This window comes from Lygodium microphyllum, chromosome 10, assembly GCF_053477565.2.
Source record: "Lygodium microphyllum isolate KBCC chromosome 10, Lygodium_microphyllum_v1.1.10, whole genome shotgun sequence".
Taxonomy (NCBI): Eukaryota; Viridiplantae; Streptophyta; class Polypodiopsida; order Schizaeales; family Lygodiaceae; genus Lygodium; species Lygodium microphyllum.
The window spans coordinates 84,951,022-84,969,907 of NC_141144.1; the positions used below are offsets into that span (position 1 = coordinate 84,951,022).

General features: G+C 44.1%; 1 protein-coding gene across 2 annotated transcripts in view; it reads right to left on the reverse strand.

Moving 5' to 3' along the window:
* LOC148030234 (Ubiquitin-like superfamily protein) overlaps positions 1–18,886 on the reverse strand; it is a 78,447-nt gene that overhangs the window by 45,318 nt on the left and 14,243 nt on the right. The window contains exon 2 of one of the 2 annotated variants that reach the window (XM_087686504.1): positions 15,013–15,213. The exons of the other annotated variant lie outside the window; for it this stretch is intronic. Within the exon in view, the coding sequence (XP_087542630.1) occupies positions 15,013–15,213 (201 nt within the window). The remainder of the gene's footprint in view (positions 1–15,012; positions 15,214–18,886) is intronic. 2 annotated transcript variants of the gene reach the window in all.

Consider the following 18,886-nt stretch of genomic DNA (forward strand, 5'->3'; position numbering starts at 1 on the left):
ACAATAACCTATAGTAGATCGCCCTTCATCCACATCACCAGCCCAATCTGAATCACTCCAAATGGCAAGAACAAGATCATAAGAACCTGTACTTACTGGATAGGAAATCCCTAAGTCGGAGATCCCTCTCAGAAACCGAAGTATCCTTTGAGCAGCCTACCAATGCACATGTTGAGGTACACTCATGAACCCAGCCAAAAGACCTACAGCAAAACATTGATCAACCCGTGTGTTGAGGAGCCAAATCAACGATCCAATCAGCTGACGCTAGCAAGTAGCATCCGCCAAAGGAGAAGCTCCATGTGAAGTGGCCTTCCAGTTCAGATCCATAGGAGTAGAAATGGATCAATCTCGTGGCCCAAAAAAAAATCGAGAAGTCTTAAATCCGTCATCTCGAACTTCTGATATACGTTTGCCTTCATCTCTTCGACCTTTTGGGTATGAGCACCTGCAACAATCAAGTCATCAACATACAAAACAAACAACACACGGCCTCCCTCGGAAGTGTGCACATAACGCTGTGGATTGACCCTAGAGCGCCAATAACCCAACTTGGCCTAGAGAAACAAATGTATTAGCAAACTCCTGGTGAATGCCTTTATCTACACAAAAACGAGCAAACTCATGAGAAACAAATTCACCACCCTTGTCTCATCACAAGGTCTTCAATCTCCGGCATGATCGGTTCTCCTCAAAGAGAAGCCGATTCTTGAAGTGGAAGAAAGCCTCCAACTTCAACATCAAGAAGTAGGCCCATGTCGTCTTGCTGTAGTCATCTACGATCAACATGAAGTATCAGCTCCCCTTCAAGGACTCATTCCTCATCGGGCCACAAAGATCTATAGATACAAGCTCCATAGGTGAAGTAGACCACCTCGAAGCTTTGTTGGGAATCACATCTCTATGTTGTTTCCCACAAATGCAAGAGACACACGGCTGTTGGCTCACCACTATGTCCGGTAAACCTCGAACAAGCAATCCTCGCGACGCCTTCCGAAGGTACTCATAGTTCAGATGGCCGAACCAAGCATGCCATAGCTCAGAGTGTATCTCAGAGTTAAGAAGAAGAGAGGTAAGAGCGGAAGAAGACTTCAATTTGTAGATGCCATTCTCCTCATACCTTGAAGAAAGAACCTTCCTCGATCCACGATCAAGAACGCAAACAGCATCACCGTCAAACTCCACCAAGAGACCAAGAGAACAAATGAAAGATGAGCCATCGGGAAAGACAGAAAAAACATGAAAACCTCTGAGCACGAGACCTTCTTCTCCTCCCAACCACGCCTAGATAAGTGCTAGCCCTCTCTCCCCGTTTCCTCTGCCAACCGTCCACTTTTCTTGAGTCCTACTATTCTTGGACTCTCTTACTCTCTAGGCTCCCCTTAACCCCGTTCAGGCGCCCAAGAGCCCGGACAGTCATTCTCGTGCATGTTCCCCTAGATTTGCCTTAATGTCACATTAAATGTCACTTTATTGTCACATTCAATATTTGTGACCTTAACGTGACATTAAATGTCACTTTTAATGTCACATTTCCTTCCCCTTAAGAATCGGTTTCGTCCTCGAAAACGATAGTTGAAAGGTCTAACTGTAAATCGGGAAACCTTTTCTTTAAAGTACTTACTCGCTCCCATGTTGAGCTTTCTTCTGAACAATCTTTCCACTTAACCAAACATTCCTGATAAATAGTATTCCTTGTTCGTCTATTACGAACATTTAATATTTTTTCTGGTTCATGTGGATTAGATTGGTCATTGAATAGCGCCTCAATATCATCATTTAAGATTAGATTATCCAAATCACCCAGCTTCTTCCTTAATTTACTTACATGAAAAACTGGATGTATTTTACTACCAGCAGGTAGTTGGAGCTTGTAAGCCAATTCTCCCACCTTTTTAAGTATTATGAAAGGACCACAATACCTTGGTGAAAGCTTTGGACATTGTCCCTTTTTCATAGTTTTAGTTTGTTCAGGCACCTTAAGATAGACCAATTCTCCTTCCTCAAAGGAGATGTCTCTTCGGTGAGGATCTGCATGTGCTGTAGCTCGATTTTGAGCCTTTTTAATATTTTCTTGAGCAAATTTTAACATACTATTCATATCCTCCAAAAAGTCTTTAGCTGCCTGAACCTTTTCCTTATGCAGTCCTACTGCAAAAGGAGCTCTGGGCTGAAACCCATACATTAACATAAATGGACTATATCCAGTGGAAGAGTACTTGGCACTGTTATATGCAAACTCTGCTATCGGTAAATACTCTTCCCAATTAGTTTGCCTTTTACTTGCATATGCCCTAAGCATATCTTCAAGAATTTGGTTAACCCTTTCAGTTTGCCCATCTGTTTGCGGGTGATCCGGCGTACTCATGCTAAGTTTAGTATCCAATTTCTTAAATACCGCACACCAAAAATGGCTATCAAATTTTCTATCCCAATCAGAAACTATATTTGCCGGAAGGCCATACAATCGGTATATGTTCTCTACGAACAATCTAGCCAATTCTGGTGTTTTAACATCAGTTGAAGTTGGAATGAACCTAGCCATTTTGGTTAACCTATCCACAATTACCCACACAGAGTCGTGCCCCCTCTATGTTCTAGGTAAAGCAACAATAAAGTCCATGGAGATACTCTCCCATTTTCCCGAAGGAATTTCTAATGGATGGAGAAATCCTCCCATTTTTAATCTTTCAGCTTTATTAACCTGGCATTTATTACATTTGACCACATAGTCAAGGACGTCCTTATTCATTCCAGGCCAATAGAACTGCCTTTTAATAAGACTATAAGTCTTATTAACTCCTGGATGTCCCGCACTAGGGGTATCATGGCACTCAAAGAGTATCTGGCGCCTTATTTCTGTATCTTTCGGGACACATAACCTACCCTTGTAGAGTAAATAACCATTATCAATGGTAAAATTCTTCCACTTGAATCCAGTTTGAGCAACCCCTGATGCTCCATTTCCTTGTTGAATATCCTCAGATATTCCTTCCTCAGTAGAAGCACTTTCATTTGGATCCCCATTTTTTATTGCTTCCCATATGTTGGAATATGCGGGATCAACCTGGCATTTCTCTTTTAAAGATTCAAGCAAGTTGAAAGTGAACTGAGTAAAACTCAATTCATTAATGATGGGCATTCTGCTGAGTGCATCAGCTACTATATTATACTTTCCTTTTCTATATCTTATCTCATAGTCGAACTCTTGGAGGAGTTCGGCCCATCTGGCTTTACGCCCGTGTAAATCCGGTTGATCATTAAGCCACTTAATGCTTTCATGATCCGATAAAATCAAGAGTTTGGCACCATACAAATAGTGCCTCCATTTCTTCATTGCATGTACTATTGCATACAGCTCCCTCTCATAAACAGAATAATTCTGTTTTGCACGATCTAATTTCTTGCTTTCAAAAGCAACTGGTCGACCTTCTTGTAATAAGACCGCGCCTATTGCCTTATCACTGGCATCAGCTTCAACCACAAATGGTTTATTGGGATCCACTATTAATAATACTGGAGCTGTAGCAATAGCTACCTTAAGTTGTTGAAAACTTTCATTTTGGTCTGTTCCCCAATTAAAACTTTTCCCTTTTCCTTTAAGTTGGTCTGTCGTTGGAACAGCTATTTTGGCATAATCTCGAATAAATCTACGATAAAATCCAGATAAACCTAGGAAGATCTGCAACTCTTCCAGGTTCCTTGGAGGTGGCCATTCAATAATTGCCCTTACTTTTTCTGGATCCATGTTGATTCCCTCTTTCGAGATAATATGCCCCAAATATTTGACCTCTTGTGCAAAGAATTCACATTTAGTTTTCTTTGCATAAAGGGAATGTGTTCTTAATAGTTGGAATACTAATTGTAATTGTTTCAAATGTTCTTCTCTTGATTTACTAAAGATCAAGATATCATCCAAGAAGACTACTACAAAATATCCTAGATAGGGCCGTAAAACACTATTCATCAGCTTCATAAAGGTAGCTGGTGCATTAGTGAGGCCAAAAGGCATCACCAAAAAATCATAATGCCCGTATCTAGTAAGAAATGCTGTCTTGGGAACATTTTGTGCCTTAATTCTTACTTGGTGATAACCTGATCTTAAATCTATCTTTGTGAAGAATTTTGCCCCTTGTAATTAATCAAAAAGATCTTCCATTCTCGGCATAGGAAATTTATTCTTCACCGTTATTTTATTAAGTGCTCTATAGTCAACACAAAGTCGCATAGAACCATCTTTTTTCTTTACCAATAAAATTGGTGAAGCCCAAGGTGAATTACTAGGTTGAATAAACCCTTTATCCAGATAATCCTTAATTTGTCTTTCAACTTCTTGATGCTGTGTTTCGCTTAACCTATATGGTGGTTTAGAAATAGGGTGTGTATCCTTATTTATATCAATTGGGTGATTTATATCACCCCTATCTGGTGGAAGGCCACTTGGTAAGTCAGAAGGAAACACATCTTTAAAATCATCTAACAAACTACTTAATTCATTATTAACATTCAACTCACAAACATAATAAAATTGTTGCTTTATATTACAGAAAGTAAAAGTATTCTGTACAGGAAGAGACCATAACATATATACCTCACAAACTTCCTTCTTTATCAGCTCTGAACTTCAATAGAACACAGCAAAGGATTATCAGATACTTCATGTTCACCTTGAATGACAAAAGTCTTACCATCCCTTTCAAATTCCAGTGTATTATGATGGTAGCTACGTTTTAAGGATGGTTCCAATCCCCATAGCCACTCCCTCCCTAGATCAATATCAGCTCTTTCCATGTTCATTATTTGGAAATCAAGTTTATCTTTATATCCTTGAATTTCAATTTCCAAATTGGATACCATTGTATCCCATATTTTATTGTCTTGGCCTTACATCATACGAACAACATATTGATGCCCACTCTTTTGTTGGGGAAGTTTCAATTTTTTGACAAGTGCATAATTTATAAAATTATGTGTGGCAGAGTCATCAATCATGACTCTAACCCTCTTTCCAGCTATCAATCCATGTACTCTAAGTAAATCATGTGGCCCAAAAGTAGGCTGCCACATAGAAGTTGACATACAACACTTATGTTGTACATCCATGTGCAAGACCTCTAAAGATTTATACTTTTCATGGCCCTTTAATTCTAAGGTCTGCACTACATGGATTTGTTTTTCTTTTCCCTTGCCCTTGTCCTTATCTTTTCCTTTATCTTCCCCCTTTTTCTTTTGAGGGCAATTCCAAGCAGCATGGTTAGGGGATAGGCAATTGAAACACAACTTTTCTTTTTTGGCCTTATCGAAGTCATCAGGACTTAACTTTAGCCTCACATATGGTTTCTTTTCAAAAGGTTGTTTTTTACCCTTAAAGAATGGCATTTTTCTTTTAAATTTACCCACAAATTTTGAGGTTTCGAATTCCTTAGACTTGGGCTCCGTATCAGTGAGACTAGTGAGTGTACCTGGGCGCATACTATCTTCATGAATTAATGCAAATTTAATTGCCTCTTCCAGCGTCTTAGGTAAACTCCGTTTTACTTCCTTTTTACAGGCTTTATCTAGTTCCCTAATGAATCCTCTTGTTTTTTGGAATTCATCTATTCCTTCCAATTTGAGGATTATCTCACGATATTCCTCCAGATATGTCAGCAGGGGTCGTCCCTTTTGTCTGACATAATCCCAATCTTCCCAATTTCTTTCCATTTCATTTTCAGGAAGGAATTCTTTCAAAAAGACAGATTCAAATTGAGCCCAGGTTTCAGGTATTTTATTCGCCTCCTTTAAAGTTCGCCACCACTTATATGCTTTGGGCCCCAAACTTAAACTAGCCTCCAATGCTTGGAGATGTGGTGGAGTATTTTTCAGTTTATGTAAATCTTCCCATTTTTGGAGGAAATTAAAGATTGTGTCTTTATTCCTATCTTTTTCCTCCCCGTAAAATTGAGGTGGTTTCATATCCTTTAGAACTGGATTATCCCTCAATTTATGGTAAGGTTAGGGTTCCTTAGGATCTCGCATAGTCACATCTAAATCTTTCGATGAAGATGGGACATCCAAGGTTTCTATCTTATTTTTATCTCTTTCCAACAATAAAGTTAATTGAGATTTTATTTCAGTGAGTGTTTGAGTTAAAAATTCCATTTGAACCCCCTGAGCTTACACACGAGCAGTAAGATCATCAAATTGCTCTCGTGTAGCAAAAAATTCCTCCCACTGTTCTTCTTGTATTTCTGGTTCCTGGGGATCTCCCATAAGGTGGTCCCCAGAACTAGAACCTTCCATTATTTTCTCTTTCCCTTTTTCTGCCATTAATACACTGGAATTGGAAAGCAAAGATAAGAAATTTGCATAGAAAGTAAAGTGCTTCCCTAATTTTAATGGCAGACAGTGGTTGCTGGTTTGGAAAGAAATCCGAAGAGTAAGGAACAAATTTTATCGTCCGAACAAAGTCGGTCACGCAGAAAATGGAGCTTCTTTGCAGAACGACTAGTATTCAGCTCCCTTCTTTAACAATCACATAGACCATCAATGTCCTTTTCCTGAATTTACTTTCTGTTGAACCTGTACTTGTGATATAAATACAGTCGAGGCTGAAAAGAAGAATTCCGAACACGCAGTCGACTGATCAAACATGTATCAGAAAATAATTTCAAGTTCAGCCCGTGAAAAGGAGAAGGATGCGTGTTTTGTTGATGTGTTCATGGAGGGCATTCACAAACAGGCGTGGGCATGATTCGGTGGCCCACGATCAGCTTACGCATTTACGAACAGGCGTGAAAACAAAATGGCTATCCTTTCGATACGTTACATGACCAAAATTACACGTCACGTTAAGTTTTTTGTGACGTGTCACGTAGCGTTTGACTAGCAGCTCACGGTCCGTCGACTGTCGATTAAATAAATGGCGGGGCACTCGACGTTTGACCAACAGCTTTACGGGTCCGTCGCTGCCCGTCGACTGTCGACTGAATAGATCGCGGGCACTTCTGGCTTTACAGGTCCATCACTGCCCTTTCGTTGAACATCTCCAGGAATCCACATGGCTCTGATACCAATGAAAGATGAGCCATCGGGAAAGACAAAAAAAACATGAAAACCTCTGAGCACGAGACCTTCTTCTCCTCCCAACCACGCCTAGATAAGTGCTGGCCCTCTCTCCCCGTTTCCTCTGCCAGCCGTCCACTTTTCTTGAGTCCTACTATTCTTGGACTCTCTTACTCTCTAGGCTCCCCTTAACCCCGTTCGGGCGCCCAAGAGCCCGGACGGTCATTCTCGTGCATGTTCCCCTAGATTTACCTTAATGTCACATTAAATGTCACTTTTAATGTCACATTAATGTCACAACAAATCTTATGTATCAAAAGCAAATGATACCCTAAACATGGCACATGCAACACCTCGAAAGTGTAGGTACCACCACGTCCATCAAGAATCACCTGCATCTCACCCCATGCAACAATAGACACAGAAGAGCTATCTCCTATGAGAATCTGCCCATGCGAGGGTCACAAATGGGCAACACTAACCGTCGAAGGAGTCATGTGCCGTGAGGCACCACTATTCACGATCCACTATTGAGCCTTGGGAGCTGTCATCGCAGCATCAAAGGTCTTCGGTGTAGAGTCCTCAATGACCGCTAAGTGTAGAAAAGCAGCTAATGACGGTACAGTCACCGCTCCAAAATCCTTCGTGTCCTCCTCCTCGGTGTCCTTCTTGTCCTTGTCGGGGCAATCCTTCTTCCAATGGCCGGTCTTACCACAAATATGGCATGTCGATTCTTTCTCTTTGTCCTTCTTGGATTTGTTGTTCTCCTTCTTCTTTTGGTATTTCTCCTTCTTCTGAGAGGCTTGACCAATCAATGCCTCCAATTTGGAAGCATGCTATCCCAATTCCCTTCAACTTTTCCTCTTGGTCCAAAACCATAGAAACCAACTCGTCCCATCGAAAAGTCGACTCCGCCCTAAAGCAATAAGAGCGGAGTAAAACATATCGAATCGTAGCGGCAACTGGGACAATAAGGTGATTGTCATGTCTTCGGAGGAAATGGGCTTCCCCGCATTTTGAGCATGCATTTGAAGTTGTCGAAGCTTGTTGATGTGTTCTCGAAGCGAAGAAGACTTATTCACGGGCAAGGTCCGCATCTGCACCTCCAAAGAAACCCTCTTTATAAGGGTCATCCGGTTGTACATCTGGTCAAGCTCCAGCCATATCTCCCAGGCCACCGTCAAGTACTCTATATGTACAAAGAAATGAGCGGATCCTGGCATTTAGCTTGTCCCAATGAGACTCAGCTTTGGTCAACTTTGCACGAGCACTTGAAGAGAGTTTGGACTCATCTCTCACTGAGGGCCAGTTGATCTCCTCCATCACAAGCTTTGCCAAATCATAAGACTCCAATATGGCCAACATCATCACACGCCATATGCAGTAATTACCACCATCGAGCTTTTGATTGAATGGAAGAGCCGGTAAGACAAGCACCTTCCGGTCCATGATCGCCTAGAACTCCATGTCAATCTCTGTAGACATCTTCACCTGCAATGCTTGCACAAACGCAAAAGAAACCCCCTCTGACTGTGAAAACGCAGATTGCTAGGGCTCTTGTCTCCGCTTCCCGAACCTTCTTCAGCCGCTGGAGGCGATGACAAGGTAAAATCTACACTTACACCACAAACACAGCCTTCTTCCTTCTCTAACAGTAGAAAAACAGCATCAGCTTCAGCAAATCTTCTCTTTTCTCGCACGCCTACGCTTGCCTCAGCCTTGTTCTGATACGCAGCCCACCTACTCGCACTTAAACACTGAAAACACAGCCTTGTGTTGCGCTGAAAACTCCTCTTCAAATAGATCCACCCTAGGTCAGTCCTTCAATGCTCTGATACCATGTCAAAGTGAAGCAATGAGGAAGCAAATGATCGTGACAATGAGTGAACAGAGAGAGGAGAGAGAGAAAGAGACAGTGAAACACAAAAAATCTGCAGTGAAGAATGATGTATAAGGATGCAGAATTATACATGGGTGCAAAGAGAATATCTGTGTATGTCTCCACATTCAGGACCTCGATCTCCGTCATCCCCGAGTGTTGTCTCCGTCACCAGCAGGCTGAAATCTATCAAATACAAGTGTAGAAGTCTGCTAGAAAATCAGCCTTAAAAAGGCTGAAAAGAATGCCTGAGAAAATGCCCATAAAAGCCAAGTCGGCTGCATTTAATGCAGTCGGTTGCAGCCGGACATTCCGACTGCAGCCATGTGGCAAAACTGCCACATGGCACCGCTGACATGGCAAGAGATGACTCTCAATAATAGCCCCCTCTTGAAACATCGCAAGCAACCCTAGTTGCATATAGTTAAGATCCAACACGGTATACTAAATGACCAATACATGTTTTCCAACAACCAAGCATGCTGCCATTACTGCATGTATTGTTAATGTACAATTGTTTATATATGTTTCCAAGTAACCAAGCACATTGTTGTTACTCCATGTACTACCAATGTACAATTATCCATACATATTTCAATGTAATCAAGCACACTACTATTACACCATGTTCTGGCAATGTATTTTTTTTCTTTAAAAGATGGTAGTCACTGCACTAGTATACAACCAATCAAAACTGTGCAAATCCACATGTATGAAAATGGTACTCACTGCACTAGTAAATAACCAAACATAACTATAGAAACACGAGTGTCTGGTAGGCTGATCATAGAAATACATGTATGGAAACTAAAAAATCTCTAAACAGCCTCTAGATGCATGAACATATCTATACTAAGGAAATAGAAACACTACCCCCCTCTTGAGCCTCATGCAATGCTCTAGATCTACGCTCTATTCAACCTGACTGAGTTTGGACTAAAGTCGGCTCCAACTAAAAACATCAAGGTAAAGTTGTAATACATGAGCTGATTCTATGAAATCATCCTCCTCCATCCATTTTACATCAAGAGACGCATAGTTTTGAAACTTCACCAAATAGCAACAAGAGACTTTACCCTTGACCTTTCTTTTCTTGTGTACCAATATCTGCTCAAAAACTAAGATTTTATCAAGTTTCTCAACCTCTAGCTGTATCTCATTACTCATATCATTAGGCACATCACCATGGAAAGGCCTAAGAAGACTTACATGAAAAGCATTGTAAATCTTCCAATAATTAGGTAGCTTGAACCTGTAAGCCACCGCATTGATCCTTTGCAACAATTGGAAAGGCCCATAATGCCTCATGCTGAGTTTAGGGAAAAGTGTTAGCAGTCATGTTTGTCATGCCTTGTCATCTCCTGCCTGTGAGCCTCAGTCTGAGTCAGACGAGGACATTAGGAGCTCTAACATGTCTGTCATGTGTTATGATGGGGGAGGCTAGTCACTCTTGACTGGCTGTTTTAGGTTGTGTATTTCTTTTTGGCCTCTTTTAGTGGGCAGCCACTGGCTGCCCGGCCACCTTTTTTGGTCACTGTTGTGGGGCGCCCATTTTAGGGCACTTTTAGGGTTTGCGCCCATTTTAGGGTTAGGATTAGGGTTTGTCCGTTGCCTATATATTGGCAGCCCTCCTCCCCACTTGGTCAGTTGTCTTCTTGCAGATTTCGACACTCCTTCTCCCCCGTGGTGGTGCTGCCATCATCATCAGCCTGATCTGGTGCCCTCACTGACGCTGTGGGCTGCGTGCAGGGACTGATCAGTCCATTTCAGTGTATTCAGCATTCATTTCAGTCAGTGCAGATTTCTCTTCCTTATTTTCTGCTTTCTCTCTCTCTCTCCCTCCATGTTCGTATTTCCTCTTCCGTTGCGCACTCTCACATGGTATCATCGCCAAACTGAGAGTACACGGAGCTGAGTTTTACGCGGGAGAACACCCACAACTTTGCGTTTGCTGGTCAAGACGTCTCCAACAGCTGAGGCGTCATTCTCTGCACCATCTCCTTGATCAGGGCGGCCTGTTTTGGTGTCAACAAATTTGCGTTTGCTGCTGGCGCCTTCTCCAGTGGCTGCCACGTCATCACCACCCTCTTCCTGCCTGCGTTTACAGCCTGGGCGGCCCTCCTCCAGCTGGGCGAGACCTTTCTAGCCTGCGCCTTGCTGTTCTGGCTGTTGCTCCATCGTCCGGCGGCTCTTTTCCTGCTGCGACTTCTTCCCAGGCTGCATTTTCAGGCAGGCGGCTGTTTTTCTGTGGTGATTGCATCGTCAGCATTTGCGTTTGACATCATCCTTGCGTTCTGTGCAAGGCGGCCAGCTCAGGAGCTTCTGGTGTTTGTGTTTCGGCACCGGCAACCTTCCCTTGTTGTGTTTTGGTGTTTGCACATTGGAAGATGTCTTCTCATCAGTTTACAGGTTTTGATAACTCAGATGATGAGCTTTTGTCTCGACATTCATCTAAACGGAGGCATGATTTCTATCGCGAGGATCGTCATATGGAGTCTCTTCCTCGTTCCCGTCCCCCTTCTATTCATGTATCTCGGCGATCCCCTTCCAGTGGGCCGAAGATGCAGCCTTTGGTACCCCCTGTACAGGTACCCGTACTTCCTCAGCTGCCCAAAGAGGACCAGTTGGATGGCTCCAACTTTTCTCTATGGTCCTGCAAGGTGGAGTGTATCTTGGACTCCTTCGATCTTTGGGAGCTTGTTTCTGTTCCTATTCCCCGGCCTATGGTGGATCCCTCAGATGGGACATCTATGGATCATGCAGCCTTATGGGATCGGCTCAATTCTAGAGCCCGATCTTTCCTCTTTCTGAGTTTGCAGGATTCTGTCCTTGTTCATGTTCACAGGTTGAAGCCTGCAGCGGACGTGTGGCAAAAGCTAGCGTCTCTCTATCAGCAGAAGACGTTTGCCCATCGGATATCTCTCGAAAAGAAGTTGCGGATGCTCGCTATTGATGATAGTTCTTCCATGAAGGACCACATCAACAGATTACAGGATATGAGGGATGAGCTTGCATCCCTCGGTCGGACGATATCTTCTGAAGATATGGCCATGATTCTTTTGACTCAGCTGCCATCGCCTCGGTTTGATGTCTTCTACACCAGCCTTCTTACATCGAGGACCCGTGAGAAGCTTCTATGGGAGGAGCTATCCCCGCTTGTCTTGGAGCATGACGAGCGACTCAGAGAGGTCAGTGCTAGTGGATCCGACTCCACTAGAGCCTTTGTTGCAGGTTCGGGAGGACAGAAGAAGAAGAAGAAGTCAAAGGCTAAGCAGAAGGACAGTTCTTCAGGCTCTGACTCAGATTCAGAGAGCCACACTGTGGGAAAGGGACACATCCCGAGGAGAAATGCTGGAAGAAGTACCCTCACCTTCGTCCGGGAGCGAAGGCTGGATCTACATCGGAGCCTTCTTCTACCTCTACACCAACTGTTACCCATGAGTCAGTGTTCCTTCATATCCATGCTTTGGAGGAGGATCCTTCTTCCGTGGCTGCACTGTCTTCTGCGCAGCCTTGGTTAGTGGACAGTGGTGCTTCGAGTCATATGACTCCCCGAGGTGATTTGTTACAGGATCTCCGTCCATCAGAGGGTTCAGTCACTATTGGTGACATTTTATCGGTGCCTATTAGTGGTGTTGGCACATTGCCTTTGTTTACAGACCGACCTACGAGCTTCCTTTCACAGGCCCTACAGGTTCCGGACTTGGGCCTTCCCCTCCTCTCAGTTTATGGCCTTACGAGGCTTGGCACACGAGTGATCTTCACCGAGCATGCCGTTGTTATTGAGGATTCTTTTACAGGAGCTGTCTTATCTACAGGTTGGCAGGAGAGTGGGCTTTACAGGCTCCATTCCCCTTCTTTGATGCAGGGTCCTCCGAGGCATTCTATTGCTACACCCGTTCCCGCTTGTGCACCTTTTATTCCACAGGTTTCTTCCCATCCCCCACCTTCTCCTCCGGTGGTTCCCTCGTACCCCCCATCCCTTTCAGAGGGGGACGATCTCGGTGATGCGGCTGTGGATTCCCTGGCCCCTAGTGTTTTAGAGGGGGATTCCCAGGATCGTGAGGAGCTCCTTCAGCGGTAGTCTACTTCAACGGACTTCATCGACATTGGCATTCCTCTTGCCACCCCAGGATCTATTTCCTCTTCGGCCTTCAGCCACATCCAGGATTTGAGAGGGGGTGTTAGTAGTCATGTTTGTCATGCCTTGTCATCTCCTGCCTGTGAGCCTCAGTCTGAGTCAGACGAGGACATTAGGAGCTCTAACATGTCTGTCATGTGTTATGATGGGGGAGGCTAGTCACTCTTGACTGGCTGTTTTAGGTTGTGTATTTCTTTTTGGCCTCTTTTAGTGGGCAGCCACTGGCTGCCCGGCCACCTTTTTTGGTCACTGTTGTGGGGCGCCCATTTTAGGGCACTTTTAGGGTTTGCGCCCATTTTAGGGTTAGGGTTAGGGTTTGTCCGTTGCCTATATATTGGCAGCCCTCCTCCCCACTTGGTCAGTTGTCTTCTTGCAGATTTCGACACTCCTTCTCCCCCGTGGCGGTGCTGCCATCATCATCAGCCTGATCTGGTGCCCTCACTGACGCTGTGGGCTGCGTGCAGGGACTGATCAGTCCATTTCAGTGTATTCAGCATTCATTTCAGTCAGTGCAGATTTCTCTTCCTTATTTTCTGCTTTCTCTCTCTCTCTCCCTCCGTGTTCGTATTTCCTCTTCCGTTGCGCACTCTCACAAAAAGATGCTCTTTATCCTTCATTTTCTTTAACCTAACCTTTTCAAAGCATAACAAGACCCAATCACCCTCTGCAAATGCCAAAGCTTTGCGGTGATTATCAACTATTTTCTTTTGATTTGCTTGAATCTTTTGGAGAGCTATCTTTACTTTATCATAAGCTTCATCCAAACTCTCAACATACTTGTTGGCCTCAAAGATCTTATATTTTGTATGCAAAATGGGTGGGACTTTCTTTCCCCCTTCCACAATCTTAAACGGTGCCTTCCCAATGGAACTGTGCACTGTGTTATTATAAGCATATTTCACAACAGGCAAAAATTGTTCCCCTTTCGTTTTATGCTTAGACACACAGCATTTCAAAATATCTAAAACAATAGCATTCGCTTCTTCAAACTACCAACCTGTCTATGGATGAAAAGAAGATGAGAACTTTAGGGTGATATCCACTCTCAAAAATGCCTCTCCAAAAGAGACTCAGCATGCAAGAATCTTTGTCAATCACAATAGACTATGGCATGCCATGATATTTAAAAATGTTCTGCGTGAGCAATCTTGCCATGTGATCCGCGGACCACAATTATGTTTCTCCTCACTGAAATGAAATGAGCTTGTTTGCTAAACCTGCAAATAATGGTCCATATGCCATCATTCCCTATAGGTGTCCTACGAATATCAAAAATAAAATCCATGGCTATGCTATTCCATGGTCTATTAGGAACAAGCAAGGACTGCAACAAACCTGGTGCCCTCTGTTGGTCAAACTTGGTCTTTTGACATACAATGCATGTGTGCACAAAGTGATCTGCATCATGTATCAAGGCTGGCCAACAAAAGAAAGTCTCAAATAGTTTCATTGTAGGATCAATGTCAAGATGCCCTATATACGGAGGTGCATGACTTTCAACCATAACCTTGGCCCTTAATTGCTCTGTTAGCACATAATCGACCCTACATCATAAGAAAGCCCTCTCTAAGAGTATAGTGCTCATGGTGCTAACCATCTGATAATAGATCATAGACTCTAGCAAAGTCCTCATCCTCTAGATACTATGTCTTCATCTCATCTAACTCATGATGATATACTATAGACACTGTGAAACCTGTGGTTTCCTAAACAATGCATCAGCTGCAACATTCTTTTTACCCTCTACATTGAAAGTGAAACATGGATAAAAAGTTGACCCATAGCATATGCTTCTCAGGTAGCTTAGTCTAAGTGAGAAAATATTGAAAAGTTTGATGATCTCTTTGTACAACAAAATCAGCCCCTAGCAAATAGTGTTTCCAAATGAAAAGAGCATAAATTATAGCAAGCAACTCTTTCTCATAAACCTACAAATTTTTGTCATCACCTTGTAAAATTCTACTCTCATATGCCACAACATGGCCTTCTTGCATTAGAACTACACCAATGTTGTTCCCACATGCATCACCTTGAGCAATGAAAGCTTTTCCGAAATCTGGTAAGATCAACACTGGATCCGAAGTAAGCGTTTCTTTCAACTTATTGAATGCTGCAATTTCCTTATCAGCCCATGTAAATGGAACTCCTTCTGCAATGCATGAAGGGGTGAAGTGATTTCAGCAAAGTGGCATATGAACCTTCTTTAACACAATCCCAAAAAGCTAGGTACATCATGCAAGGTTCTCAAACAAGGCTAGTTGCTTATTGCTTCCACTTTTAGAAGATCCCTGCTAACACCATCTTTTGAGACAATATGCCCTAAGAAGTGAATCTTTCACATGAAGAATTTACTCTTTTTTGTATTAATAACTAGCTTGTGTTTTCTAAGTTCCTTAGACAAAATTGTCAAATGCATCCAATGCTTTGTCTCATTCTTTGGAAAGACTATGATGTCATCAAAGAATGTGTCAATGAAAGACCTATAGGGTCAAAAAATTCAATCCATCATGCGATTAAATGTCACAAGTGCATTTGTAAGCCCACATGGCATGACCAAGAACTCATGTAATCCAAAAGTGGTCCTAAAAGCTATCTTGTGTGCACATCTTCTAGCCTTATACAAGATTTTAATATGCCACGACCAACATTAAGGCTGGCCAACATTTATGGCATTTCAAAATTTTAGTAGGCTAGTTTAGGGGTTTTGTGGCTATTTATAGCCATTCCCCACTTGGCAGTCATTCATATCATCATCTTTCTTCTTTCCTTGGCAAGTGCACACTCTGACTGTGTCATCTTCCTCCATCTTCGGTGTTGCCTACCACTTTACCAGGCTAACTGCAAGCGCATACTCTGACCATCTCTATTGGAGCCTGCAGGAAATGGACCCCCATGCACCCCTGGAGGAGGTCATAGCACAGTTGGCAAGCACACTACACACCTCGGCTGCCGAATACTTCCCCCACACATCCCCCCACTCCACCCCTCCAAACAAGAATGTCCCACAGAATAGCTGGTACGACGCAGAGTGCAGGGAAACCCGGCTCCGTCTTCAACAGGACGAAGCACGGGGAGTACACACGCATAAACAGGCACGCTTGATCTTCCGTCATCTAGTGCGATGGAAGAAACGAGCCTACCTCTCCAAAGTGGAACACGAATTCTACCAGCTATTCTTAGGACAGGACAGCAAAGAGGCATGGAAGGCGTTTCAGGAACCCCGAGCCCAAACGCCCATCACCTCCCCGGACACTTGGCACGCATATGCAACCTCACTATACCAAGTACCCAAGCAGCCCCAGCTACCCCCGCCCCCAAGGAGCAGACCCGGATCATCCACATTCTACAGCACGGGGCGGGTTCAGGACGCCATTGATAGACTCCAAAATGGCCATGCCTAAGACCACGAAGACTTGGTAGCAGAGCATTTGACCCATGCTAGAGACATACTGGCACCTCTCCTAGCACACATGTTCAACAGAGCCCTATGCGAAGGCTTCCCTGCCAGCTGGTCAGCCAACACCATAATACCTATCCTGAAGGCCGGAGACCCCATGGTTCCCACGAACTACCGAACAGTCATGGTTGGCCATGTACTAGCCAAACTCTATGGATCCATATTGGACCACGAGCTGAGCAAGTGGGCAGAGCAACACCAACATCGGGCAGCAGGACAAGCAGGGCTTAGGAGGGGGTTCTGCACCTCCTCACACTAAGAGCCATCATAGAGGAGGGCAGAGCACATGGAAGACGGGTGTACTGCTGCTTTGTGGACTTCCGCAAGGCCTTTGGCACAGTCCCACGAGCGAGGCTCACGCAGAGACTACAGGAACTGGAGGTACCAACCGAAATGCAATGGGGGATACTGGCACTATACGAATCGGTAACGGGCCGAGTTCGGGCACCAGGAGGGCTGTCAAAGGAGATAACCAGCACCATCGGAGTCAAGCAGAGATGCCCACTCTCACCCACCCTATTTGGCCTCTATATTGATGAGATCTCAGAGTACATAGATAGATTGGGCGAGGAGAGATCGAGCCTAGGAGGGACACTGATACCCATCTTACTATATGCGGACGACATAGGCCTCATCTCCAGCACACCCGAAGGGCTACAGCGCCAACCGCCCAAGCGACATGGACACACACCTGTCTCACGGGGTCAAAAGTGCCGTCGGACAAATCTGCACGTCCTCACACCAACTACGGGTCGAAACGGGCAGATACGGGGCCAACCCCGTCCCCCCAAAAGACCGAATCTGTCAGCTCTGCCATCTCGAGCCAGAGACAGAGGAACACTATATCTATAGATGCCCAGTGTACTACGAAATCCAGGGACGCTTCCTTTGCCTATTCAGCGAAGAATTCGGACCACTCTCCAAGGTGATGGAATTCAAAGACCAAAGATGCCTGGGGCTCTTTCTACTGGAAATACGACGCCACAGAGACCACCTCCTACGAACCACGGAGCAAAGACAAGGAGCCACCAACCAACGCACACTCAACGAATTAATTCTACCAAATACCAGCTACCCTCCCCACCACCGAGCCCCCACTAGCCCAACTGGCTTCCGACCCCCGGGACCACCTTAGAAATAGCCACAGCGAGAGGCAAAGCGCGGTGCCCACGCCCCGCCGACCCCCGTCCCCGCAGAAGACACATGTTGAAGATACAAGGGATACTACACTGCCATCGGAGGGCCCTGCCCCGCCGCTTTAGTCTCTCCACGTTAGACCGACCCATGTGGGACATCCTAGGATGAACACCCCAAGAGCAGTTCCACACCGCACTGGGAGTACCTCTAGATTGTATCTAGTCTAGATATCATTTTGTACCTACTCAATTTAGTTCAACATAGCATAAACGTTAGCTTCACTCGGACTTTTGAAATCTCCCAGACATTTTGTATGCAACATTTTGGTCTCATAGGCCAACTTGGCCTGTTGTAGACATTAATATAACTTTCTTTCTTCTTTCTTTCTTTCTCTCTCTGTGTGCTTCTCTCTATGTTCGTGTCTCTCTTCCATTTGCGCACTCTCACAACTGCCCCGTTTGTGGAGATCTCCGTCATCACTATGCTCTTGCAAGCTATGTTTTTCTGCCTGTCCCTCTCCAATTAATGGTTCTCGCACTCCGGATCCATCTTCAATGAACATCATAGTCCAATACTCACTACTTTGCCCTTGATTATTCCATACACTCTTACAATCATTTACTACATTGATGCATTCACTTAAGAGTTCTCTTCTTTCTCTGTCTGTGTTTGTGTTTTTTGCATTTTTGAGTTTTTGAGTTTTGTGTTTTGCATTTCCCTTTTGAGTTTTGCACGTCATTGTCTAAGTCTTCCTGTTTTAGTCATGGTTGTACTTTCTGTGTTTCTTCAGTGCAAATCCTAGCATATCTTCACACTTTCTACTTAGCTTGATCTAGACCAAGCACTAAAGAGGAAAATCGGTCTGTTGCCTAGAGTATACAAAAATTAGGGTTATTTTTTGAATTGCAGCAAATCAGCCCTTTGTCTTTGATTCAGGCACTTGGTGTCCGTGGTTTATTTCAATAAATTCCTATAAAGGGGGATGGGCTGATTCCCCTCTCAACGTTGTGTTGACTCTCTCTCTCTCTCTCTCTCTCTCTCTCTCTCTCTCTCTCTCTCTTTTCATGGTGATCATTGATCAAGTTGCTTAAGTTCGAAGTATTGTCATTCTCACATTCTTCCCCACACTTACAGGAGCAGCTATCTCATCCTCCCTCTCTTCATGTCTCCCATATGGCCCATCCTAGCCCTAGGATCCATATGATGGCACCTTTCATACAAGTACTCA